This window comes from Elephas maximus, chromosome 24 (assembly GCF_024166365.1).
Source record: "Elephas maximus indicus isolate mEleMax1 chromosome 24, mEleMax1 primary haplotype, whole genome shotgun sequence".
In the NCBI taxonomy this organism is placed as follows: Eukaryota; Metazoa; Chordata; class Mammalia; order Proboscidea; family Elephantidae; genus Elephas; species Elephas maximus.
In genome coordinates, this window is record NC_064842.1 from 18665005 (window position 1) to 18692138 (window position 27134).

General features: G+C 42.0%; 1 protein-coding gene across 2 annotated transcripts in view; it reads right to left on the minus strand.

Annotated features, from left to right (window-relative positions):
• The window catches only part of KIF26B (kinesin family member 26B), a 573188-nt gene that overhangs the window by 222269 nt on the left and 323785 nt on the right, over positions 1–27134 (minus strand). The window contains exon 1 of one of the 2 annotated variants that reach the window (XM_049868603.1): positions 5204–5760. The exons of the other annotated variant lie outside the window; for it this stretch is intronic. Coding sequence (XP_049724560.1) covers positions 5204–5226 — 23 coding nt within the window. The 5' untranslated portion in view covers positions 5227–5760. Of the gene's footprint in view, positions 1–5203; positions 5761–27134 lie in introns of those variants that run through there. 2 annotated transcript variants of the gene reach the window in all.

Genomic DNA, 27134 nt, shown 5'->3' on the forward strand with positions numbered 1-27134 from the left:
ATAGGGTTCTCAGTGGCTGAGTTTTTGGAAGTAGCTCACCAGGCCTCTTTCTTCTGGTTAGCAGCTGGGTGCTTAACTATTTGCGCCACCAGGGGACCCCTCTCCAGTGAGAGGGCTCATGAAACATAGCAAAGACCCTAGTATGAAGCTGGAATCCAAACCCACGTCTGTGAGATGCAAAAGTCCTTGTTCTTCCTTGACCATGCTGCCTCCACTATGAAGGCATAATTTATATTTTGTGCCTCAGGCCCCCGTTCTTCCTCTCTCTCTCTGAAAAACCAAACCTGTTGCCACCTAGTCGATTCTGACTCATAGAGACCCTATAGTGCAGGGTAGAACTGCCCCAGAGTGTCTCCAAGGCTGTAATCTTTATGGAAGGTGACTGCCACATCTTTCTCCTGGGAAGCAGCTGGTAGGTTTAAAGCACCGACCTTTTGGTTAGCAGCCGAGCACTTAACCGCTGCACCACCAGGGCCACTTCTCTCTCACCCAAGTCTTCTTTCTAGAAATCCATACTCGCAGGCAGGGATCTGAAATCAGTCCCTCATACCTCAGGTGAAGTTAAATATCAGAGCGATCCCTCCCAGGGGCACAGGCTTTCAGAGCCTTATCTCTAATTTTGGAATGAGACTTTTTTTGCTCAGAGACGTTTTGTTGTTCACAGAAGTTTCAAACATCACAGGCTCTGTCCCACATAAAGCCTGCCCTGCTTCTATGACAAAGAATGAGCCTGCACTCAAGGTTAGTACAAAAGAGAATGTTTTGTTTCACTCAAAATTACAAATCTTAGTACCCAAGGAACCAACGAAAAATATTGGTACTTAAAAGCACACTGAGCCGCAGACTAACTTAAAAGTGAAGACAACTGCATAGCGCCCTCCACTCATCAAAGCCTTTCACATACATTATTTCATTCTGTCTTCACTCAGGACCTATGACAGAGGCAAGGATTCTTCATTCATTCACTCATTCACTCACCCATCAGCAAACATTTATTGAGCAGGGACCTGGTCTAGATACCAAATACAGAGCTTAAAGACAGAGGTGTCACTCTCTAGGTGACTCTAGTCTAAGGACAAAGGCAGACAAGCACACAATGACATCTTTGTTGGCAAATCCTATTAAGGGGACCAAGGAAGTTTTCATAGAAGAAAGGAGTTAGACATGAGAAGGAAGCCAGGAGGCCGTACCATGCAGGGACCAGCATGAGCTAACGTGGAGGAAGGTGATAGAGTAACACATTTAGGGAAAGGCAAGTATTTCCCAAGAGAAAAAAAAAAAAAAAAAACCCAAACCCATTGCGGTCGAGTTGATTCTGACTCATAGCAACCCCACAGGACAGAGTAGAACTGCCCCACAGGGTTTCCAAGGAGCACCTGGTGGATCTGAACTGCTGACCTTTTGGTTAGCAGCTATAATTCTTAACCACTATGCTACCAGGGTTTCCCCAAGAGAGAAGGGTGGTCATTTTCTCAAGGTCACACAAGTGGTTACTAAGAGAGCTGGGACTAAATTGCCCAGGTCCTGACTCTTACTCTAGTACTCCTTCCATCCTGTCCCACTGTCCCCCTGACTTCCCCAGATTCCCGCCATCATTTAGGATCTGGATCCTCTGTTGATAATGTGGACAGGAGAATACCAGGACAGCATTCACAGCGAGGATATGCCCAAGCACTGTGCTAAGCAGTGTGCATCATCTCATTTCATTCTCACAGAGCCTCATGAGGTAAACTTTACACTCATTTTACTGATGCAAAAATAGAAGCTTCGGGAAGCTAAGTAGTTTTCAGGTCAATAACCCAAATATAGATCATAACTACTGGTTCTGCTGAATTTAGATCATTACCTCACAGCGTTTCTCCCAGAGAAAGCGAAAAGATGTGTGTCTGGGGAGAATGTAAGTTCTTTTCTCAGATCAGGAAAACTTGCAGAGTCATTTTCCACAGGTCATCTTTCTCCTTCAAATTTACTGACAGCATTTTTCTCCCCTGCCGTTTCCCCAACAGGAATAGATGGAAGATGAGGTTAAAACGGGTGCACTGTGTCAGCATGTCATGATTCTGTTGCAAAACTCACCAGGAACGAGGACATTCTCTGCAGTACAGATGAAACTGGGAAGGATTGGGGTTCACAGGAGGAGTATCTTGACAGGTTTAAAACTGAGGCCATTTAGTTCAGACACAGGGCACAACCTAGAACTCAGACAACATGTCTAGCAAGAAAAGTGAGGATAACGCTAACGGAAGCACTTTTCCTTAGAGTTAAGGGTCTGAAGACCACACTTGGTTTTAGAACATCTCTCAAGCTCCCAACTTTTCAGAACATAACCAGTCGCTAAGGAAGCTGAGGAGTCCGTGGGTGGTGTAAAAGGTTAATGCACTTGGCTGCTAACCAAAAGGCTGGAGGTTCGAGTCCACCCAGAGGCAAGTTGGAAGAAAGGCCTGGTGATCCACTTCCAAAAAATCAGCTATTGAAAATCCGATGGAACACAGTTCTACTCTGACACACACGAGGTCATCATGAGTCGGAGTCGACTCAGCGCCCACTAATTCTGGTTAAGGAAGATGGACATCCAGAGAGAGAGAGAGGATAGTAACACAGAAAGGCTGCTGAGAGAACTGGCAGTTGATCTCCAGCAAAGCTTTTTGGCAGAACATCAGGCCAAAATGAAAGCTCCCTTCTATCTAAAAGGTATCGATCAGTTTAAGACTTATCTTAACCATCTGGCATTATCAGTTTAGATCTTCTGGGAATTTAACACAACTTTGCTTGAAACTCCTCAGAGACCACCCACCTCCTTCTCTGTCTCTCTCTTCTTTCTCTCACCTTGACTCCAGTATTTTATGGACTCCAGCATTTTTTTTTTTAATTGCTCAGCAGTTTTACTGATAACAATCAGCTGGCTCTCTCAAAGACTGTGTGCAGGTATCAGCGTATCTGGCCCCTGTCCTCACTGCCACTGAAAAGCACTCTCTACTCTCTGTGAAAACCCTGCCCTTGGCGGCTCATCTTTTTGCCTTAATAGGACACACAGGAGATTCCTGGGGGATTTGGCACTGTTCACAGGAGGACACTTCAGAGGCAGAGAAGCAGGGACTGGGGAAAGGAGGTGGCGGGGGGTGGGGGGGGAGAAGGTGGGAGGGGGAGAGGAGCTGACTGCTCTGTTAAAAGTGAGTGGGAAGTCAAAAACTTGGTTCTCCCCACCCCCTATGTTTTTTCTGGAGAAATTTCCCTTCTTTGCTCAAAACCCAAAAGCAGTATGAAAAGAGTCACTCTCCTCTAATCCAGGAAGGCTACAATCACGGAACCAAAAACAAGGATGGAAACTGAGATTTGAGTAAGAAAACGATTCAGGTCTGACTTTGCTTTTGAATGATTTTCCTTTTCCCTGCATGCTTTGCTCCAGGTTTTTCACTCCCCTCCAAACCTCTCCCAGATGAGTCTGGCAGCAGCCATGGAAATAAGAAACCAAAACAAAACAGCACAAGATCCAAAGTATTCCCCCTGTGATACAATCACTTCATGTGCAGAGAGGCACTCACGTGACGTGACCAACATGTGTTTTCTGTCTCAGATTCCCCTTGATAACAAAGGACATATTTTAAAAGGCGTGGCTCTAGGTGGGTTTGCCTAGCAGAATCAGGCAGGGGTTTGGGGGTTCAGTCTTCTCTTAGGTTGGTCCTCTCAGGTGCTCAGTGCTACAGCTCCTGAGGATGCTAAATACCAATCAGTAAAGTTAGGACCACTTTGGGTCAGATTTGAAAGAGATGATCTCATTCAATTGCTCACAGAACTGATTTAATATTCAGGAATCAACTGAGCTCATTCAATTCCAAAATTGGCAGCCCTGTGTGCTGCATTACAGTAGTCTCTCTGTCCAAAGCTGGGAAGGATGTGTAAAAGGGAATCTTTAGAAGGGTCCTTCATGATGCTCCAGGACTCAGAGGGAAGGATGGGGGCTGGGGGAGCAAGGGAAGTGGGCAGGTGGGAGGGGCATAACCCTGTCTGGGGTTATAGATGTGGTAGAGAAAAGGCAAAGACAGCTAAGACAAGCCCGTTACAGTGTTACTGTCAGAAATCCCACTTCCAAATCTAAGCAAGTTTTAAGCCAGGCATACTTCTGTTGACACTGTTGTTGACACTATTGTTGACACTATTGTTGACACTATTGTTGACACTATTGTTGACACTATTGTTGACACTATTGTTGACACTATTGTTGACACTATTGTTGACACTATTGTATAAAAATAGATTACAGAAAAAGTTGCAGCTGGCCATAAAAAAATCGGCAATCTATTTTGATGTCCTTTCCTGAGTGATTTATGATTTTAAAAGTCTCCTTTAAAATACTGCTTTTTTAAGCAAGCAAGCAAGCATAAGTTACTCTTTCTCTAAAAAACCTTATTTCAAATTTCAAAGAAAGACAAATCATATTTTTTATTTCATTTTTTTAATCATTTAGATGTTTCTTTCTCCTGTGAAACAGAAACTGATTTTGGTCTTCAAGTTACTTCGTTTTTTTTCCTCCCTGAATATTTTGGGAATTTTAGTGCCCGAATCAAGCCCTAGAAAGACAGGTGAGTGGCAGAGACTCACTATGACTAGGCTTTCAACTCTCCAAGGTCCTGCAACCCTGGAGTGAACAGACATTACACTGTAGAATGGGGAGGTGCCCTGTTTCCAGAAAAGCTGAAGCAAAAAGGACACATAGTCGGCATTTAATGTTCACAGAAAAATCAAGCTCATATTTCTGTAGCCAGAAAAAACCTGATCTGAAAGTCCTAGGTTAACTTCATTTGTACCCCCCTGTAAAGAGAACACATTTAAATTCTATGTGTGATTCTAAAAGAGCCAATGTCAAATATTTTAGCCACCTTTGAATAAGTCTGCTCATAGCAATGACTGTCAATTCGAAAACGTAGTTCATTTGTTTCCAGTTTTAGTCTCATCCGCATGGGGAGGTTTGCAGTCTATGTCAATAGTTGGTGTGCCCCTCTGATATAGCTGTATGCATCCTGCCAGTCAACTGAACAACGGAAAAAACTCTTATAATCTGGACTCTCTTAACTTCTTTGGAATACTTTATACATTTCATTTTCACTTTTCTCAAAAGGAAATTCTCTGAAGAAGTTACAGTACAAAGAAGCAAGTAAGATAGACCATCCCACTATATAGGAACATATATAATTGTGTTACTTACACTGCTTTCCAATCCATCATCATTGATACATCATGGCTAAATAATCAAGTGCAGAATCCATTTCTTCATGTCTGTTAATAAATAGCTTCTCTCAAATGTCTCTCGCAGATCTGGGGCCATCTCAGAAGGAAGCAAGATAGTGCTAAGGTGGAGGAGAAAAGGCATGGAAATTCTAAAATCCATGGGGGTCTGGGAATTCTCAGAGCAGATCCTGGTGAAACATTCCTGAGATTCCAGCCTTGGGCTAGACCACGATCCTGGCCTCCCTGAGCTCCCAGCCACCTTCCCAGCCCAGCTCAGCCCCTGCTCCAACATCGCATTTCCCTCCAAAAACACCGCATGGATGGAAGAGGAGCTCCCGGGCTGCTGCCAATCCGCACATGCAGGCAGCTTCTCAGAGGAAGCCGCACCAGTTCCTCTCTCTTGTCTGCTATCTGAGAGAGAGGGAGGGAGGGAGAGAGGAGGCAGGCAGGCAGGGAGGAGAGAGAGAGAGAGAAAAAGGGAGCTTCACTAAAAGAGACCAGCAGATAGAGAAACACTTGCTAGAACTCCCATTACCCCGCAGGAGCTTAGGAATTTTCTGAGCAGAGCAGCTACAATGCAGGCTTTCAAAATCAAGTATTTTAAGTCTTCTAATTATCCATCCATACACACATTTTTGTCATGTGTATGCAGAGGAGTCAATGGACCCAAGGTTCTGGGCATGTGTGTGACTCCAGATACAAGTAAACACTTGTAGACAAACGTGCCAGCATCAGTTCCCACGAGAATATCTACATGCCTGCATTTCATTTTCTGAGTGAAAATGTCTAGTCTCACAGTTTACGTGTCTTAAAACTATTCAAATACTCTTGGTAATGAGAGTGCAAGTCATACGAACAGTGTCTCTTGCCTGTGATACCAACTCTGATCAGGTCTTCCCCAGCTTGATCTGGGCTCCTGATCCTTTTCCCCAGCCTTGGCAAAGAAGCCCCTAGAAGGAACAGCGTAGAGAGGTGAGGCTGGGGCTTTCAGAGTGACCATGGACTTTGCATGTTACCTTCATTGTCTGACGAGCAACAGCCTAGGATACACCACAGACTGAGCCAAGGCACAGATTATGCCCAAGGGAGGGAGTGGTATGGAGCAGAGACATGGGATGCACAAAGTGGGCTTGGCTACAGCTCAGGGACAAGAGGGAGCATGTAAAGGGGAAGAGGAAACAGCAAAAGAAGCGCTGGAAGCAGGGAGACCTGTGAAAGGCCCAAGGAAGGCGAGCCAAGAGGGCAGCCCAGAACAGTAGACAGCAAAGCTCATCTCCAAAGGACCCCTGAGTGTTCCACAGTCCTCCCGTCTCTTTAAGAGGAAGCCTGTCACCTGTGCTTCGCCAAGTGCAACTCAATTATCTGCATCAGAAATACCTGGAGACATGCTGAAAATGCAGACTCATGGGACCTACCTGATTCATTTGGTTCAAACCTCTGCTGAGAATTTACATTTCTAACAAGTTCCCAGGTGATGCCAATGCTGCTGGTTAGGGACCAATTCTGAAAACCACTACTAGAGCAGTGGTTCTCAAAATGTACTGTACATAAGAATCACCTGGGGATCTTGTTAAACTGTAGATTCTGACTCAATATACCTGCGGTAGAAAGGCAAGTTCTCAGCAGGGGTTTGAACCAGAACTAATGTTTGACGACCTGACCCCAAGATTCTAACTGAGCCGGAGGAGACCAGAATCTGAATGGTAACAGGCTCCATGGTGGTTCTGAGGGAGGCTGAAGGTTCTGAAGACCACTGCCGTGGAGAGAGGGACTCTGCTGTTACTCATTTCTTCATCTGTGTTGAGTGAATAAATAAATGATACATGGGATGAAGCAAGAAAAGGTCCTAATGAAACACCTGCAGGGGCACCAATATTTATGTGGCGGGGTGGGGGGGGGTGGTGGCTGGAGACAAAATAAAACTGAGACTGAATGACCAGCACGGTCAGAGGGGAGCCAGGAGACAAGAGTATCACAGACTCAAGCAACAGAATGAGAGAAAGCTATGGGAAAGAATGATTTGCCAATTTTCAAAAAATGCCAGACTCTGCACAGCATTGGGAATGCTCTTCTTCCCCAGGCAAATGACCCCTTAAAACCCAGTTCAAAAGTCTCATCCTCTGGAAGCCTTTCTAACTCTCCCAGGCAAAGGTAACAAGTCCAATAACATCTTGTTTGTACTTCTCACTGCAACTACCTTTAGATGTTGCAATTATTGATTGGCCAGTCTCTCTCTCTCTCCTGTTAGGCGATGATGAGCTATTTTACGTAGACTGGGTGATCTCTGGAGGACATTGTTGTTGGGGGACATTGATGGCTCACTGGTAGAATTCTCGCCTTCCATGAAGGAGACTTGGGTTTGATTCCCATCCATGGCACCTCAGGCACTGCCACCACCCATCTGTCAGTGGTAGTTTGAGGGTTGCTATGATGCTGAACAGGTTTCAGCAGAGCTTTCAGTCTAAGACTAGGAAGAAAGAACCGGCTATCTCCTTCTAAAAATCAGCCAATGAAAACCCTGTGGATCACCACGGTCCAATCTGCAACTGATCATGGATGCAGGACCTGGGAGCATTTGGTTCATTGTACATGGGGTCGCCATGAGTTGGGGGCTGACTCAACAGCAGCTAACAACAACAACGAGGTGATCTCTCAATTGTCATTATATGTCCCCACATTCTGCATACAAAGTAGGCACTCAATAAGCATGCATTAATTAAATGGCTAGATATATCATAAGTCTTTCTTAACCTGGGTGGTTGATACACAGATGCTTGCTCTAAATTATTGGTCTTTGTAGGGTAATGCTATTCAGCTATATGCATCCCCTCCCTAATGGAGTCAGCTTTGCTCTGGGGATGAATTCAGGATGGACTTGGCTAAGGTACAAGGCCGGGAGTGGCATGACTGGGCCAGTGGCCAAGGCCAAAGAATACCTTAGCAACAAGAAGGAAAACATCTGGGCCTGGACATGAAGTGCCTGGGAATACTGATTGCCCAAGGACGTGCGAGAAAACGATGAGCCTTGGTCCCAGCTGGAATGGCATATAAGCTTGGGTCCCTTGCTAGGTGGTTGCGGAAAACACTCCAGCCAGACACCACTCGAGAGAGCAGCTGCTTGCCCGTGTCAGTAAGTTTCCCTGAATAAACATATGAATCTGAAAAGGGCTACGTGTCAGTTCTTCGGATTATCTGCCAGGACACACAGTGAGGGTCTTTCCTTGCTGGGGCTGTCCCCCAACAGTCTTTAACTGAGCATCTATCTACATTTCATATATGATTTTACATGCATGCTACAATTCACAATACATTTTTTTAAAAATAAGTCATAACATCTGGGTCCAGAGAGTTATGGCTTAGTGGAGAATGAAAAGAAATAAATTGCAAAAAGTAGGACTAAAAAGGAGGCTAATACAATGACGAGCAAAGAAAGCACTGGAGCAAGGCGAGCCCAGTGGTGTGTGCGATACTGCAGAGGTAGTTTTTGACAAACTGATGTGTTTGGGCCTCAGAAAGGTGTCACATTTGCAAGTTATGGTGGCAAAGAAATGACCTAAAAAGAGATGGGCTGCTCCAGGTGGGAGCAAACTTGCAGTAGCTGTCCTAGAGAAGGGTTATCAGGATGATTAGCAGGGAAAAAACCTTCCTTGGTTTGAAAATACTTGGAGGAATTATAGACTAAACATTAAGAATAATTCACACTAATAATCAAAAGAGAGAGAGAAAGAAAGAAGGAAATAAAGAATGGAATGGTAAAGGAAAAGAGTCTGGACCAACCCCAGAGAACCCCAGCATTTAAGAAGCATTTAAAATACTGTTTTACAGTTTTCAGAGTGTTTCATTTTGTATTCCCTCACATACAACTGAGGAATCTTAGAAAAGTTAAATGACTCCGTCTTGGTCACACAACTGCCAGAGGCTGATCTGGAACCCAAATCTCCCACTTACAAATCGGCTACTTTTTCTACTATGCCATATTAAGCCCCAACGTGTTTCCACATGGTCATTAAAGCTGGTGAGACAACGAAGAAAATGAAAGTTGCCCATAAGGATTCCATCTTGAAACAGAGGAGACTCCATCTGAAGGAATAGTCTATTTGTGAAAACATTTGTTTAGTATGTTATCACTCCCAACCAGAAGACTGAGATGGCCTAGTAGATCGCTGGGAAAGCTGCCACCACCACCTTCCTCTCCACGATCTCTCGAGTTCACCAGAACTAGTGGCCATGGAGATGTGTTTTCTAGATCTTCCTTCAAAGGAGGACTTGTTGCCTCAGCTATGGGCAATCAGCCTCCAGCTGGCAGCTCCTCCAGGATCTGCTCCAGCTGCAGAAAGCTCCTTTTCTCAAGAGCGTGCCCTTCCCGGTGACTGATGAGAGGTGAGACAGAAAGATCTGGCCATTAAAGTCCAATGGAAGACACCACAGTGTGCCATGTATGCTCCAAAGCTTCCCCACGAGGTTGGCTATGGCTTTGTTGGGCCTGTGTTACAGTTTGTCTTTTTCCTCTGCACAATCCCTTGCCCTCCTCCTCCTCTCTACAGGTGTTGATCCCCAGTGAACACCCTGCATACCCATCTCACTGTCTTTTTTTCAAAGAGCCCATCCTGCAAGAGTGGGGGTGAATCAGAAGGGGTCCGTCTCCTGGTCTGCTGGAGAATTACCAGCACTCCGCACACGTGTCTCTTGTGATGCCAGAGCTTCAAGGCAACAAAATAGATTCCTCTTCCCTCGCCAAAATGTTGGGCTTACCAAGTGGTTTTTCTCTCTAGAGGTCTCAGTTCTCTCTTTCATTTGGAGAAAATTCCCATTGCCCATTGCCATCAAGTCGAGTTCTGACTTCTAGTGACACTATAGGACGCAGCAAAACTGCCCCATAGGGTTTCCAAGGCTATAAATCTTTACGGAAGCAGATTGCCACATCTGTCTCCTGTGGAGTGGCTGGTGGATTTGAACCGCTGACCTTTCGGTTCATAGCCAAGTGGTTAACCACTGGACCACCAGTGCTTCTTGGAGAAAATTAGAGGCTTTTAACTAGGTTATGTGGAGTCCCTGGGTTGTGTGAAGAGTTAATGCCCTTGGCCAGTAAGCGAAAGGTTAGAGGTTTGAGTACACCCAGAGATGCCTTGGAAGGAAGTCCTGGTTATTGGATACCCTACGGAACTCGGCTCTCCTCTGACACACACAGGGTTGCCTTGAATCAGAATCAACCCTGTGGCACCTGGATTAACTAGCAGAGGAAGCAGAGAGAACGGAGCTCTGCCCTACCTAACCAGAATAGTGCTGCTTTTATCAATCTTAAATTTGGGGAATCTTGTAAGATTTCACTTTAAACAGGAGGTTTGCTGTTTAACATTTTTTAAAATACTGGTCCAGACGATCCCATAAACACCTCTCATTTCTAACATTCTATGATGCTACAACTGTCCTTAATTAAAAAAAAAAAAAAAAAAAGCCATTGCCATCGAGTCGATTCTGACTCATACTAACCCTATAGGACAGACTAGAACTACCCCGGAGGGTTTCCAAGGAACAGTTGGTGGATTCAAACTGCTGACCTTTTGATTAGCAGCCGTAGCTCTTAACCACTGAGCCACCAGGGCTCCGCAACTGTCCTTAGAAGACACAAAATAAGTAGAATAACAACATGGTACCTAAGATTTGTCCACTGACTTTGAAAAACAAACCCATTCACCTATAAAGACAAGTGGGTAGTATAGACTAAGAAGGAGATGCCTTTAAGGGTGGTATATTCTGGTTTATAAGACAGACTGGGAACTATATAAACGATGATGGAATTATGAATAGTTTCTTGGAGGAATCTGGACAATTTATTAGTTTATAGGTTGTCAGAAAGATTTAAGACAGGTAAAGGAGAGGAAAAAGCTTTCAGTTAAATGAATGAAATCCCTTTGCTGTGGTTTGCAGTTGCCTCCTCCTTCCTAGCCCCAAACCACAGTATGGTATGTAACTAAGGCTATCTTGGGGGACAAAAAAGACCGTCTCCCTTAGTATGTCCATGAGAGAGTGATTTTCTTATTCCTCTTCACAGGAAAATATTATTTCAAAAATGGTTTTAAAAAAACAAAAAAAGCCTTGCCACTAAAGCTGTGGTGATACATTTTATGTAAAAATATACATATTCATATCCAAGGAAGATTTATTGGTTGAAAAAATTCTAAAGAATTATACCTAAACTACCTGTGAATCTCCCTATGGGAAATACCAAAAGTATGAATATCTTTAATCTACTAAGGATACCATGACTAAAATGAAATATATGTATGATGAAAACACAACACAGAGATGGTTAAAAAGTAATCTGTGTTCCTTAATGTGTTGTGCCACCGAGTCTATACACTTTACCAAAATGAACATCAAAAAAGGCTCTGAAACTTACTCTTGAATGTAGAGTACCTAAAGCAAATGGAAGAAATAATGAAGTAAAAGAGCTGAACAGAAGATTTTAAAGGGTACGTCAAGAAGACAAAGTATTATAACGAAATGTGCAAAGACCTGGAGTTAGAAAACCAAAAGGAAAGAACATACTCGACATTTCTCAAGCTGAAAGAATAGAAGAGAAAATTCAAGCCTTGAGTTTTAATACTGAAGGATACCTTTGAATTATGGTGTTGGCAAAGAATATTGAATATACCATGGACTGCCAAAAGAACGGACAAATCTGTCTTGCAAGAAGTACAGCAAGAATGCTCCTTAGAAGCAAGGATGCCGAGACTTTGTCTTGCATACTTTGGACATGTTATCAGGAGGGGCCGGCCCCTGGAGAAGGACATCATGCTTGGTAAAGTAGAGGGTCAACGAGAAAGAAGAAGACCCTCAATGAGATGGACTGACACAGTGGCTGCGACAATATGCTCAAGCATAATGTTAACTGAGAGAAGAGCACAAGACTGGGCAGTGTTTTGTTCTGTTATACACAGGGTCACTTCAAGCTGGAGCCAACTTGATCGCACCTAACAACAGCTAAAAAAGGTTGGTGGTTTGAGACTACCCAGTAGGTGCCTTGGAAGAAAGACCTGGTGATCTACTTCTGAAAAAAATCACCCATTTAAAACCTTACAGAGCACGGTTTTTGTTTTGTTTTTGATGAAAATATACACAACAAAACATACACCCATTCAACAATTTTAAATGTACAGTTGAGAATGGTTACATTCTTCACATTGTGTCACCATTCTCACTATCTTTGCCCCTATTATTTCACCACCTTTAACTTACACTCTCTGCCCCTTAAAAGTTCTCACCTGCTTTAGAGTTACTGTTGTCATTTCAATCTCACGTAAGTAATTCTTCAATAGGGTGCAATGTTCATGGCAGACATTTTTTATTCATTGAGGTAAACTGTTATTTAAAGGTGACTTCATGGGATAGTTTTGGCTCATGGTCTAAAAGTTGTTCCCAGGCAATAGACTTGGGGGTCCCTCCAGTCAGAGTACACACATGGGGTTGCCAGGAATCAGAATCAACTGGATGGCAACTGGTTTTTATTTTTGGTGTAGGGGTAAAGCCAACATCTGTCTGTAAGTTTGTCATACTGTGGCTTGTGTGTTGCTGTGATGCTGGAAGCTATGCCATGGTATTTCAAATACAAGGAGGGTCACCTGTGGTGGACAGGTTTCAGTGGAGCCTCCAAACTAAGAACAGACTAGGAAGAATGGTCTGGTGATCTACTTCTGAAAATTCAAACCAAACCAAACCTGTTGCCATTGAGTCAATTCCAACTCATGGTGACCCCATGTATCACAGAGTAGAACTGAGCTCTGTAGCGTTTTCTTGGTTATAGCCTTTATGGGAGCAACTGCCAGGCCTTTCTTTCTTTTTTCTTTTAATAATATTTTCTTGTGTTTTCAGTGAGAGTTTACACAGTAAATTAGGTTCTCATTTAACAATTTCTATACAGATTGTTCAGTGACATTGATTACATTTTTCATAATGTGTCAACATTCTTATCAATTCCATTCTTTTTAATTGTTATCATTGTCACATGGGTTCTTTTTTATTTCTTCCTTCTAAATTTTATTTATTTTACTGTTGTTGAGAATATACACAGCAAAACATACACCCATTCAACAGTTTGTACATGTAAAATTTAGTGACATTGATTACATTCTTTGCGTTGTGCAACCATTCTCACCCTGCCTTTCTGAGTTGTTTGTTCCTCCCCCATTAACATAAACTCACTGCCCCTAAGGTTCCTATCTAATCTTTCCAGTTGCTGTTGGCAATTTGATCCTGTCTATATAGCTCTTTAAAGAGCGTAATGCTCAAGGCAGACCTTTTTTACTGGTTAAGCTGAATTATTATTTGGTGTTAAGATGCCAGGCCTTTCTTCCCTGGAGCCACTGGGTAGGCATGGACTGCCCACTTTCAGGTTAATAGATAAGTGCAAACTATTTGTGCCACCCAGGAAACAGAGCATTGTCTGGCTCATTTGCTTTGGACACATCATCAGGAAGGATCAATCACTGGAGGAAGACATCATGTTTGCTAGAGGGCCAACAAGGGCAAGGAAGGCCCTCAGTGAGATGGACTGGCACAACGGCTACAACAAGGGACTCAAGCATGCTGGCAATCATGAGAATGACGCAGGAATGGGTAATATTTCCTTCTGTTGTACATAAAGTTGCCAAGAGTTGGAATCGACTCAACAGCAGCTATCATCCATCCATCCATCCATCCATCCACCCACCCACCCACCCATCCACCCATCCACCCACCCATCCACCCACCCACCCACCTACCCATCCATCCATCCACCCACCCATCCATCCACCCAACTATCCATCTATATATCGGTATAAAAAAATGACCAAAGCTGGCAAGACGAGGCTCCTCAGGAAGCACTCACATTGGCTGTGCCAGGCTACTCAGTCAGGAGAGAACAACTTTCTAGTGCACCTTTGGATAATGCTTCTGGTCAACATCCTGGAAGAGTCCCCATAGAGCTATGCTACATCACATTCCACAGTGTAGCTGGATTGGTCCCAGAAAACCTACCAGATCCTCACAGAAGAGACAGAGATTCAAACCTTTCTAAAGCAAAGCAGCCACCCTGCGGCAAAGCCAAGAGTACAACACCCAAGTTCTAACTCCAAATCCAGGGGTCCATCCAGTGTTTTAAACATACGCCATCCCCATCCAGCTCTTTCATGGATAATGATCACTCTGAACTCTTTAGACTCCAGGGTGCTGTGATGTCCTTGATCTTCAGTCTGGCAGACTTGAGAGGATTTTTATCCCTCTCAAAAGAACTGAGGAATACTCTCCATTGAATGAATTTGAGAACAGAGATCTTTTGTGGAAAATAGTCAGAACATCAAACATTTTTTAAAAAACAAAAGGTCAAATACCTCTAAGTTTAGATCTGTGTGGGAAAAAGGAAGTGCTTTCAAGAATGTAAATGCCGAATTTGGGGAATGCTGAAATATTAAAAACTCACTTGACATATGGCATATACAGGGTGGTTGGTACCACCCAAAAGGAGCATGAAAATCTTGGCACTTTATATAAATATCAGCATTTGAATTCACATTAAAAAACATTACATAGAGCCAAATAAACATTAAACCTACATGTTAATTAGGTATACTCACTGAAGGAAAAATGATACACAAAAGTCTAGGTTTATTTTTTAAAAGACAAATTAGGAAAACATATGTTTCATTTAAAAGAGTTCACCATAAGGTTCTTCTCCAATTAATAAGGCAGGAGTTCGTGTTGGTTCCCATTGATGTCTCTGGAGCTTTAACTCCATTGTAACTACAGTTCTCTTCCAATACCCAGGAAGTCCCTGGGTGGTGCAAATTGTTAAGCGCTCAGCTGCTCCCTGAAAAGTTGGCAGTTTGCGTTCATCCAGAGCCACCTCAGAAGAAAGGTCTGGTGATCTATTTCAAAAAAAATCAGCCACTGAAAACTCTATGGGGCACAGTTCTACTCTGACAAACACGGGGTCCCCATTGGTCAGAACTGACTCAACGGCAACTAGTGTTTTGGTCCCTTATCTAGAGGTGTTTTAGTCAAACCCAGATAATGTCTATAACCATTAGTACTATTTTCTTTCATTCAGTCATTCATTCAACAAATACACAGAGTGCCTGTGAGTGCTGAGCAGACAGAGGCGAACAAGACCAACCCAGTCTTGACTTTCATTGAGCGTCAGTCTAAAGGGAAGTAGGCATGGTTTTCCAGTATTAAGTATTGCTTCTTTTGAAACATAATACCCTCTCACTCCACCTTGTTTTTAAAAGATGTAAGAAAGTATCTATGTTTTATCTAGTTCCTCATTAAATTTCAAATCTCTAGGTGGCAAAAATCATGCTACAACGACCTTTTATACCAAATAGTTATATAACAACAGACAAGACTGCCTCCTCGTTGGAAAAGCAGAACCTAGTTATCTGTCCACCTGTCAAATGGGTCTGGTGCTGGTGTCATCTGAGGTGCACGCTGCCTCAGCTGGTTTGTATGTCGACTATGTCCGTCGATGGCCAGCTTCTCAGAGAATTATAAAGACGTACAGCTGGCACCCTATGAATGTGCGGCAGTGCAGTAGTTACCGAAATATCAGGACAGCACAATGTGTGAATGATGAAGCAATTGCCTCGCTCTAAAGAGAGAAGTGCAGTGGAGCCAAATTTAGTAAAAGGCTCAACAATCCTCCGTCTGCATGTCGATAATGGAATGGGATATTTCAGACCGTGATAAATCTCTAAATATGTGGTTAGTCTTAGAAGAAATGCAATTGTTTCTACTTCAGGTCACAAAGTTGAACTTTGATGTGAATTTTTGCAGCAAATTGTAAACTTTTACGTGAATTTTACTAGCCACGTACAGCAATCACCCTCCATTTAAAAGTGTTCTGTAGATAACAACTAATCTCCATGATATCTCCGCATACTCAGGTAGGCTCATCATCTCCTTCTAAATCCAAGGGAAAAAAATGTGTTCTTACTTGCTTTTATAAAGTCATATAACAACAAGTGACAAAGAACGCTGACCCTAGCATCAAACTAATCCAGGTTCAAAACTCTCTGGGCTGTTGAAAAGAAACAACAACAGCAACAAATACCTAAATATTACTGACCATGCGCCAGGTCCAGTTCTAAGGGCTTTATGTATATCAGTTTACTGAAACCTCATTACAACTCTGCGAAGTGGGTAACATTATTGTGCTGATTCTACAGATGAGGAAACTGAAACACAAACGTTTTAAGTGAGTCTCGCAAAGTCACACAGTCAGAAAAGTGGCAAAGCCAAGATTTAGACCCTGGCAGTCTGGTTCTGGAGTCCCCTCTCTCAAATATTATTGTAGACCTCATGCAAACTACTGAAATTCTCTAAACATTAGAGATTGCATTGTGCCCTCCCCAAATTATGTGTTGAAATCCTGTCTCCTATACCTGTAAATATGATGCTGTTTACATTAACAAGGTCATACCTGAGTAGGGTGGGTCCTAAACCCAAACACTTGTGAATTATAAAAGGACAGAATAGACACACAGGGGAAGACAGACACCATGTGAGGACCCATCTACAAGCAAAGGAATGTCAGAGATCACCAGCAGGCACACCAGAAACTATTTTAATTATGAGACAGTGCCCAATTACTTCCCAATACTTTGCCTCTTACACCTGAACATGAAGAAGACGAAAATCATTACAATTGGACCAATAAACAACATCATGATAAACGGTGAATAAGCTGAAGTTATCAAGGATTTCATTTCTCTTGGATCAATAATTAATGCCCATGGAAGCAGCAGTCAAGAAATCAAATGACATATTGCATTGGGCAAATCAGCTGCAAACCATAAAAAGCAAACCCATTACCGTCGAGTCGATTCTGGCTCATACCAACTCTATAGGACAGGGTAGAACTGCCCCATGGAGTTTCCAAGGAGCGCCTGGTAGATTCAAACTGCCAACCTTTGGGTTAGCAGCTGTAGCTCTTAACCACTACACCACCAGGGTTTCCCAAACCTGTTGCAGTCGAGTCTATTCCAACTCATAGTTACCAGGGTAGAACAGCCCTATAGGGTTTCCAAAGAGCGGCTGGTGGATTTAACTACCAATTCTTTGTATAGCAGCCTGAGCTCTTGACCACTGTACTACCTAGGAGAACAAAAGACCTGTTTAAAGTGTTAAAAAGCAAAGACGTCGCTTTGAGGACTAAGGTGCACTAAAGCTATGGTATTTTCATTTGTCTCATATGCCTGTGAAAGCTGGACAATGAAAAACGAAGACAGAAGAATTGACACACTCGAATTCTGGTGTTAGCGAAGAATACTTGAATATACCATGGACTGCCAGAAGAATGAACAAATCTTTCCTGGAGGAAGTACAACCAGAATGCTCCTTAGAAGCAAGTATGGTGAGCCTTTGTCTCAGTCTGGACACATCAGAAGGACCAATTGCTGGAGAAACACTTGATAAAGTGGACGGTCAGTAAAAAAAAAAAAGGGAGACTCTCAATGAGATGGATTGCCACAGTGGCTGCAACAACGGGCTCAAACATAGCAACGACTGTGAGGATGGCACAGGACCGGCAATGTTTCATTCTGTTATATATGAGGTTGCTATGAGTCAGTGCCAACTGGAAGCACCTAACAAAAACAACTTTGTCTCTGTGGTGCTAAGTAGTCCATTCTTCCTCTAGGAATATCTGTAAATTATACTGGATTTCCTGCCTTCCTTTTAGGTCTCCAGCGTGTGACAATCCTGCTTCCTATGATGAATATTCAGATTCCTCTTTAGTTGTCAAGGGATGGAGGCAGCATTTTAGACAGCTCCCGATACACTGCTAACTTATTAAGAAAGGAGCAGGACCTATCAGAGGAAATGAATTTCACCTTCACCCTCACCTGACCATTGTGTAAGACAAATCAATTAATTCACCACATTCTTATTCGCATCTTGCCATCAGGAGGTCCTTTCTCAACCCTTTGGAATTCCTCCTCTAATTCAGCATGACTTTTCAAGTTGGCCAGCAGCCAGCCCTTGCCCTGGTGAAGTTTGAGGGCTACATAAGCTACCTTGTCTTGGATGCTCTTCTGAGAGTCTGGAAGGAACTCTAACTCAGTTTTTGACAAGTTATTGGCAAAAGCAGAAGAAGCGCCTGCCAACTTGCTTCAGGCACTCAGCATGTTAACAGGTATCACACCAGGTGTTACTAATATGTTACTTACAACAAACCCAGTTTTCAGCCTATTGTTTGGGTTATATAGTGCTATGGGGTTTCATGCATTATGACAAAGTAGCATATTTTTTTTCTAATTTGGAAAACTTAGAATGTGTAGAACTCAGTCCTCAAGTGTGAGAAATACTTCTTGCAATTGAGTCTTATTTAGGAATCATAATGTGGGCTAAATAACCAAAAATATTCAAATCAAATAATCACTTTCTAAAGCTGAAGAGATCAGATGTCACTCCCAGGACTCAAGGTCAAGTTCACAGGAATGACATCAGTGCCCTGGGGAAATGCCCTGCTTTTTCAGTTCTCCAAGGTAAGTCAGCAACTTTCATCCAAAGGAAGCTCAGAACTGGAAGGAATACCTCTGAATGCTCTGCTCCAGAGCTTAGAGAATGGCCATCTAAGACACAATAGTCCGAAAAACGTTTGCTCAATGTTTTTAGCAAGAGTTGAAGTATCTACATTCTAGCTGATGACATGCAGCTAGCCAGCTCAAAACAAAGGCTGCACTGGAAAGTCAAAGAACAAGAAGCAAAGCAATGCTCCCACTCAGGCCAATCTTCGGCTATGTCTTAAGGAGGCAGAACTTCCTCCTTAGACACCTTCGTACTTTCCATACCATTTACCTTGCACTTTACCAGGATCAGACCTACCAGCCTAAATACTACAAACAAGAACCCAACAAACAAAACAAGGCTTCTGGTTAGTTTTACATCCCCTCAGGCCCAGAATGGTGTCCCTGGGTGGTGAAAATCGTTAATGCGCTCAGTTGCTAAGGGAAGGTTGCAGGTTTAAGTCCACCCAAGGGCACCTCAAAACAAAGGCCCAATGATATCCTTCTGAAAAATATGCCATTGAAAACCCTATGGAACAGAGTTCTATTCTGACACGCACGGGGTCAACATGAGTCAGATTCAACTCTACAGTATATTATACATAGGCACAGGATATCAATTAGTTAACCTGAAAGCAATGCATACATATGTTATTTAAATATGTATATATACATATATATAAAATTTCTGAAGTAATGCTGCTATCTTTGCCTCCCTGGCCCCCTTAAATATGTCAGTGAAAATTTTTTCAGTCACAGAAATTATACTCCATAAACTATTTATCTATGGTTTAATGGTCCCAAGCTGTGTGCTCCCAGCAATTTAGCCAAATTCACCTGACCTGGAAAAATAAAATCAGATAATAATCTCTACTTTCCTTCCCATGAAATATGGGAGGAAAAAGTAAATATGAAGTAGGGTTTCTATCTGGCTTTATTCCAGACTTACCATGTAGCCCTGGCTAATCACTTAGTCTATCTGGGCTGAGTTTATTTAACCTCTCCATATTCTGATGATGTTGGATTAAACCACGTTACATTTGTAAAATGTTGTGAGCGCCTCTGGGAAAGACACACACACACACAGATGTAGTACTATTATTCCAGTGACCACATTTTTTATATGGGTCACTGAGGACACTGACAGAATTCTTTCGCATTTGGGGTTTTCAGGCACCTTTCTCTTTGAGGAAGGGTAACAAGAGCCTCTTGCTAGCGCTGAAGTAAAGGCGATTTGGTATAGATAAAAAGTGGGGCAAAAATGCAATCAAAGTTCTTCTCGCAATAGTCCTACTAGTTTGGCAGCCTGCTGCCTCATGAACATAATTGCCTCTGCTTTTCTTAAAGAATACCTGCTAACTTTCCTCTTCCCTCCTGACACACACAGACAATACCTCGCACTTGCTTCTGCTTTCACCAGTTCTCCAGGTGCATTTAACAACTGATGCAAGAGGAAGAATGAGAACCAAAAAAAGAAATACAGGTAGGAAAGGAGCTAATCCCACTCACACCTCCTCTGTCCAGTATGCCTAAGATACAGCACCATGAAAGGACAGAACCAAGAGGCAGTGAGTCGAGACTGCCTTTTCTCACGGGCAGCTATTAAATTAGTTCCAGGCTAAAAGAAAGAAAAAAAACTTGTTGTCATCAAGTTATTCCCACTCATTGCAACATTATAAGACAGAGTAGAATTGCCCCATAGGGTTTCCAAGGAGCAGGTGGTAGATTCGAACTGCCAACCTTTTGGTTAGAAGCCATAGCTCTTAACCACTACACCACCAGGGCTCTGGTTAAAAGAAAGTAAAATATTAATGACTGTATTATCGAGAGGAAGAAAACCTGACAATCCACACTAATTGAAGCTATCTTTTCAGGAAGAAAGTTCAGTACACAGGACGAGGCGCCATCAGATACAGCTGCAAAGAAATGATCCCCTTGCCTCCACACAAGCTCTGTGAGAAGACTGCCAACTGCTGCACTTTCTCTCACCCTTAACTTTTTCTGGTGGTTGCAGTGGATACACAGTTTTCAGTTATGGTTCACAAGCTGTTTTCAGCATGTTCTTTCTTAACTCAGTTGCCTCTCACGTGAAGATTTTTGCTGGCAGAATAAATGATAACATTCCACTGGCTTCCAATTATGCACGTGGAGCCTACAGTGATAACCTTCACATCCGGGGTGACTCATCTTTTGGGTTGCCCCTGAGGTCCCTGATTCAATTTCCAGCTTTTCTGATGATGCTAAAGCAACCAGGTTGAAAATATTAGAATATCAAGTGTGGCAGGCCAGGTTCTCAACCTTCTCTGCTTCCAGGAAGACTTCTGCATTGGAAAGAGATACATAGTGAACTGGAAGATGGGGATTTGGTGGCTAATAAATGATGTTTGCATGTTGAAAAACCACCTGGGAATTAGCCACGCAATTGCATCATTTTTTGCGATTGATATGATAGAATTAGTATGTTTTTAAAAATAGCTTCATCTAAGTGTTGCTTTTTATTTAATAATTGGAAATCTCATCTAAAAAGCTGACATTAGTGTAATTATCTCCATTCTTGCTATACTGTCTGTGATTTACTTAAAAATTCAGTCCTTCAGCATTCATAGTGTAATTTATGTGGGTTAGAATTAACTTCCACCACTTCACTGCCAGTTCGTCATACTGTGGTGGTCTGCATGTTGTTGTAATGCTAGAAGCTATGCCACTGGTATTTCAAATACCAGCAGGGTCACCAACGGTGGACAGGTTTGAGTAGATCTTCCAGACTAAGACAGACTAGGAAGAAGGACCTGGTGATTTACTGCTAAAAAAAAACTGGCCAGTGAAAGCCTTAAGAATAACAGCAGAACACTGCCTGATGTAGTGCTGGAAGATGAGTCCCTCGGGTTGGAAGGCACTCAAAATATGATTGGGAAAGAGCAGTTTACTCAAAGTAGAGTCAACCTTAAGAACGTGGATGGAGTCAAGCTTTCAGTACCTTCATTTGCTGATGTGAATGACTCAAAATGAGAAGCATCAGTTGCAAACACCCATTAATAATTGGAATATGGAGTGTACAAAGTTTGAATCTCAGAAAATTGGAAATCATCAAAAATGAAATGGAATGCATGAAAATCAATATGGTAGGCAATAGTGAGCTGAAGTGGACTGGTATTGGCCATTCTGAATCAGACAATCATATGGTCTATTATTCCAGGAATGACAAATTGAAAAGGAATGGTGTTGCATCCATCATCAAAAAGAGTATTTCAAGATCTAGGTTGCTATGAGTCAGAATCGACTCGATGGCAATAAGTTTGGTTTTTTTTTTTTTTTTTTTTTTTTGGTTATCCTAAAGTACAACATTGTCAGTGATAGGATAAAATCCGTATGCCTACGAAGAAAACCAGTTAATACCATTGTTATTTAAATTTACACACCAACCACTAAGGCCAAAGATGAAGAAACTGAAGATTTTTACCAACTTCTGCAGTCTGAAATTAATCAAACATGCAATCAGGATGCATTGGTAATTACTGGCGATTGGAATATGAAAGTTGGAAACAACGAAGAAGGATCAGTAGTTGGAAAATATGGTCATGGTGATAGAAACAACACCAGACGTTGCATGATAGAATTTTGCAAGACCAAAGACTTATTCATGGCAAATATCCTTTTTCAACAACATAAATGGCAACAATACACGTGGACCTCACCAGATGGAGTACACAGGAAGCAAATTGACTACACCCATGGAAAGAAACGATGGAGATTCTCAATATCATAGAACAAGGCCAGGGGCCGACTGCGGAACAAACCGTCAATTGCTCATATGCAAGCTCAAGTTGAAGCTGAAGAAAATTAAAACAAGTCCACAGAAACGAAAATCCAACCTTGAGTAGATCCCACCTGAATCTGGAGACCATCTCAAGAATAGATTTGATGCAGTGAACACTAATGACCAAAGACCAAATGAGTTGTGGAATGACATCAAGGACATCATACATGAAGAAAGCAAAATGTAAATAAAAAGACAGGAAAGAAGAAAAGATCAAAATGGATGTCAGAAGAGACTCTGAAAAGTGAAAGGAAGGAATGATCAAGTAGAAGAATTGAACAGATTTCAAAGGGCAGCTTGAGAGGACAAAGTAAAGTATTATAAAGAAATGTGCAAAGACCTAGAGTTAGAAAACCAAAAGGGCAGAACATGCTTGGCAATTCTCAAGCTGAAAGAACTGAAGAAAAAATTCAAGCCTTGAGTTGCAATATTGAAAGATTCTATAGATAAAGTATTGAACAACACAGAAAGCATCAAAAGAAGATAGAAGAAATACACAGAGTCACTGTTAAGACAGAGATCCCCAGGCTGCTGCCTCAAGCAGCTTTGCATCAGAACCCTGTTTTCTTTGCATGCCCTGCAGTTTTGCATTAGAATCCTATGTGCTTTGCTTGGCCTTATGACGTATGAAGTTATATGTAAACCCCATTGCGTCTTCATAGTATGATTAAAAATGTTACTGATGTAACTCATATGAACTTCCTACTTGTAAACCCCTTAAAAGTAACCTTTCCCCTAGACCTCACAGAGCAGTCTTGGCGGCAGCAGCTTTGACTGGCTCCTTTTCTTGCGCAAGGAAATAAAGGTGCTTTTCTGCCTTCCCACCCTGGTCTCTAATTTATTGGCCAATATGACTCATGCCGAGTAAGAACCTGGGGTTTCTACCCAGTAACACTGTACCAAAAACCATTGGTCAACATTTAACCATTTCTGGAGGTAGCACATGATCAAGAACTGATGATATTGAAGGAAGAAGTCCAAGCTGCAATGAAGGCATTGGTGAAAAACAAGGTTCCGTGAATTGATGAAATGCCAATTAAGATATTTCAACAAATGGATGCAATGCTGGAAGCACTCTCTTATCTATGCCAAGAAACTTAGAAGACAGCTACCTGGCCAAACAACTGGAAGAGATCCATATTTGTGACCATTCCAAAGAAACATGATCCAACAGAAAGCAGAAATCACCAAACAACATCGCTAGTATCACATGCAAGTAAAATTTTGCTGAAGATAACTCAAAAATGATTGTAGCAGTACTTCAACGGGAAACTGCCAGAAATTCAAGCTGGATTTGGAAGAGGATGTGGAACAAGGGGTATCATTGCTGATACCAGATGGATCTTGGCTAAAAGCAGAGAAAGATGTTTACCTGTGTTTTATTGACTATGCAAAAACATTTGACTGTGTAGGTCAAATTATGGATAACATTTCAAAGAACACTTAATTATGCTCATGCTGAACCTGTACATGGACAAAGAGGCAGTCGTTGAAACAGAACAAGGGGATACTGAGTGGTTTAAAATCAGAAAAGGTGTGTGTTAGGGTTACATCCTTCCACCATACTTATTTAATCTGTATGCTGGGCAAATAATCTGAGAAGCAGGACTACATAAAGAACTCAGCATTAGGTTTGGAGAAAAATTCATTAACAACCTGAAATACGTAGATGACACAACTTTGCTTGTTCAAAGTGAAAGGAACTTGAAGCACTCACTGATGAAGATCAAAGACTACAGCCTTCAATACAGATTATACCTCAACATAAAGAAAACAAAAATCCTCTCTACTGGACCAATAAGCAACACGATAAACAAGGAAAATATTGAAATTGTTAAGGGTTTAATTTTACTTGGATTCACAATCAACACCCAAGGAAGCAGTGGTCAAGAAATCAAAAGACATTGCATTGGGCAAATATGCTGCAAAAGGCCTCTTAAAAGTGTTCAAAAGCAAAGATATCACTTTGTGGACTAAGGTGAACCTGACACATGCCATGTATTTTCAATCGCATCGCATGCATGCGAAAGCTAGACAATGAATAAGGAAAACCAAAGAAGAATTGATGCATTTGAATCATGGTGTTGGCAAAGAATACTGAATATACCATGGGCTGCCAGAACAACAAACAAATCTGTCTTGGAAAAAATACAGCCGGAATGCTCCTTAGAAGTAAGGATGGCAAGACTTCGTCTTACAAACTTTGGATACATTATCAGGAGGGACCAGTGCCTGGAAAAGGACATTATGCTTGGTAAAGGAGAGGGTCAGCTAAAAAAAGAAAGATCCTCAACAAGAGGGATTGACACAGTGGCTACAACAACGGACTCAAACGTAGCAACATTAAGAGGACGGTACAGGACTGGGCAGTGCTCCCTTCTGTTGTACATAGGGTTGCTGTGAGTTGGAACCAACCCGATGGCAGCTAACAACAACAGTATTAATTTACACACTACCATAATTAGTTAACATCTCAAGTGCCTTAATCAGGAGTAAACACTTCAGGAGTGCTTAGTTAGCTAGCACTTGATATATCAAATTTCATTGGAAAATATTGTCTAATTTCCACTGAAATGCCTTCTTTAATCCATGGGTTATATATAAGTGGATTGCTTAATTTCCAAACAGTTGGGAATTACCTACCTACCTACCTACCTATCTACCTACCTACCTACCTAACCTACCTACCTACCTATCATCACTGATTTCTAGCTTAATTTGTCTCAGGTCAAAAACACATTCTGAATTATTTGAATCCTTTGAAACTTGCTTTAGGAACCAGCACCTGGGCAAATCTTTGTCAAGTATCTGTAGTCAATAAATACTTTGTCATTGTTGACTACAGTGGTCTATATTTGTCAATTGGGTAAAAATAATTAACACTGTTGTTGAGATCGTCTATGTCCTTATTGTTTTGTCTGCTTTTCTATAAGTTGTTAAGAAAGGTGTGTTAAAGCTTCCCACTATGATTGTGGATTTATTTCTCTTTTTAATGCTGTCGATTTTTGCTCTATACATTTGGAGCTATGTCATTACATATATACAAATTTAGAATTGTTATATCTTCCTGGTTGACTGACCCTTTTATTACAACAAAATGTCCCTATTTATCTTTAGTGATACTTCTGGCCTTAAAGTCTACTTTCCCTGATAGTAGTAGAACTATACCAGCTTATTTCGGTAGGCATTTCAAAGGTGTCTTTTTCCATTTTTTTTATTTCCATTTTCTCTGTACCCTTATATTTAAGGTGTGTCTCTTATAAGCAGAAAAGTCAGATAAAATACGAAATTAAAAAAAAAAATTAATATATTTGAAAGTCTAAGCTGCCAAAGCAACTAGGACTTGAGTAGCTAAGACCTGAAGGAGAAGGGAACTGCAGAGTTGAGAAAGTGCCTCTCTCAGACCATTTGCTGATTCTTGGTGTGGGGTAAGAGGCTGAGAGTACAGCAGACTTTCTGGCAATATCATGGGACCAAAGAGGGAAATATTTGAATTTAAGACTGCCAGTGCAGGCAGGATTCGAAAGGTCAAGATCCTGAAAAGTGGGAAGACATGGAAAAGTGAGCTGGACACTCCAGTAGTTATTTCCTTTGAGGCATTTGCCACTAAGAAGCTATGTAGGGCAAGAGAATTGAACTCTCCCCTCTCCCCATCAGAAGAAAGATCCTGAAGCTTGTAGACATCATCTAAGCAAAGAGAACACTAGGGAACCTGGAACCTGTTTCAGTGAAGAACATAAGGAACCCAGAGAAGCCATTTCTGATGATTCTGAAGGGCTAAGCTACTTCCTGCAGGAGAACTGACTATAATCAGCACTTGTCTTCAGAAGGCTCACCAGGAACAGCATGCAAGAGACCAGTAAAATGCAAGGAATAAAACAGCAGAGCTGCTTGCCCTACTGAGAAAGCCAGGAAGACCCTGGTCACAGAGTGTTGGAATCCTAGACTCTCAAGCTTGGCAGGAACTTAGAGACTGGTCTTGTCCAACAGCTCCATTTTACCATCAAGGGAAACTGAGGTCAAGAGAAACTCCGTAACTTAGCCAGGCTCATACAGAGTTAAGGCCTGGCCCATCACTCCGTTTACTAGAGTTTCAATCCATTATCCTGTCTAGGGCCCCCTGTTTTCCTTCCTCCATAAGGAGCTCCTGAAAGCCAGTGGCTCTTGTTCAAGCTATGGTAACGCTTCCCCCATTTGCTCTTACGAGCTAGACCAAGTTAGGTCAGAATAACGCTGAACCTGGCCCAGAGCTTTTAGGTTACCTGTGTCTAGCCAGCTGTCTTGGATAACAACAGGATGCCTCAGGCAAAGGAAATAGCAGTTTTGTATAACAGAGTAACTGGAAAGACCAGCAGGCAGTAACATGGACTACTTTTAATCCTGAAATGTCAGTATAGTTATTTTCTTTCCAGAAGAGAAACATGAAAATACTGGTGTCAGCAAGACAAAGCCACTTATATGTTAGCTTTGACCTAAATTTTTCAGGTCCTACATCTTGGGTTGAAATTCATCTCATTCTTTGGATAATTTTGGTAGAAAATAAATAT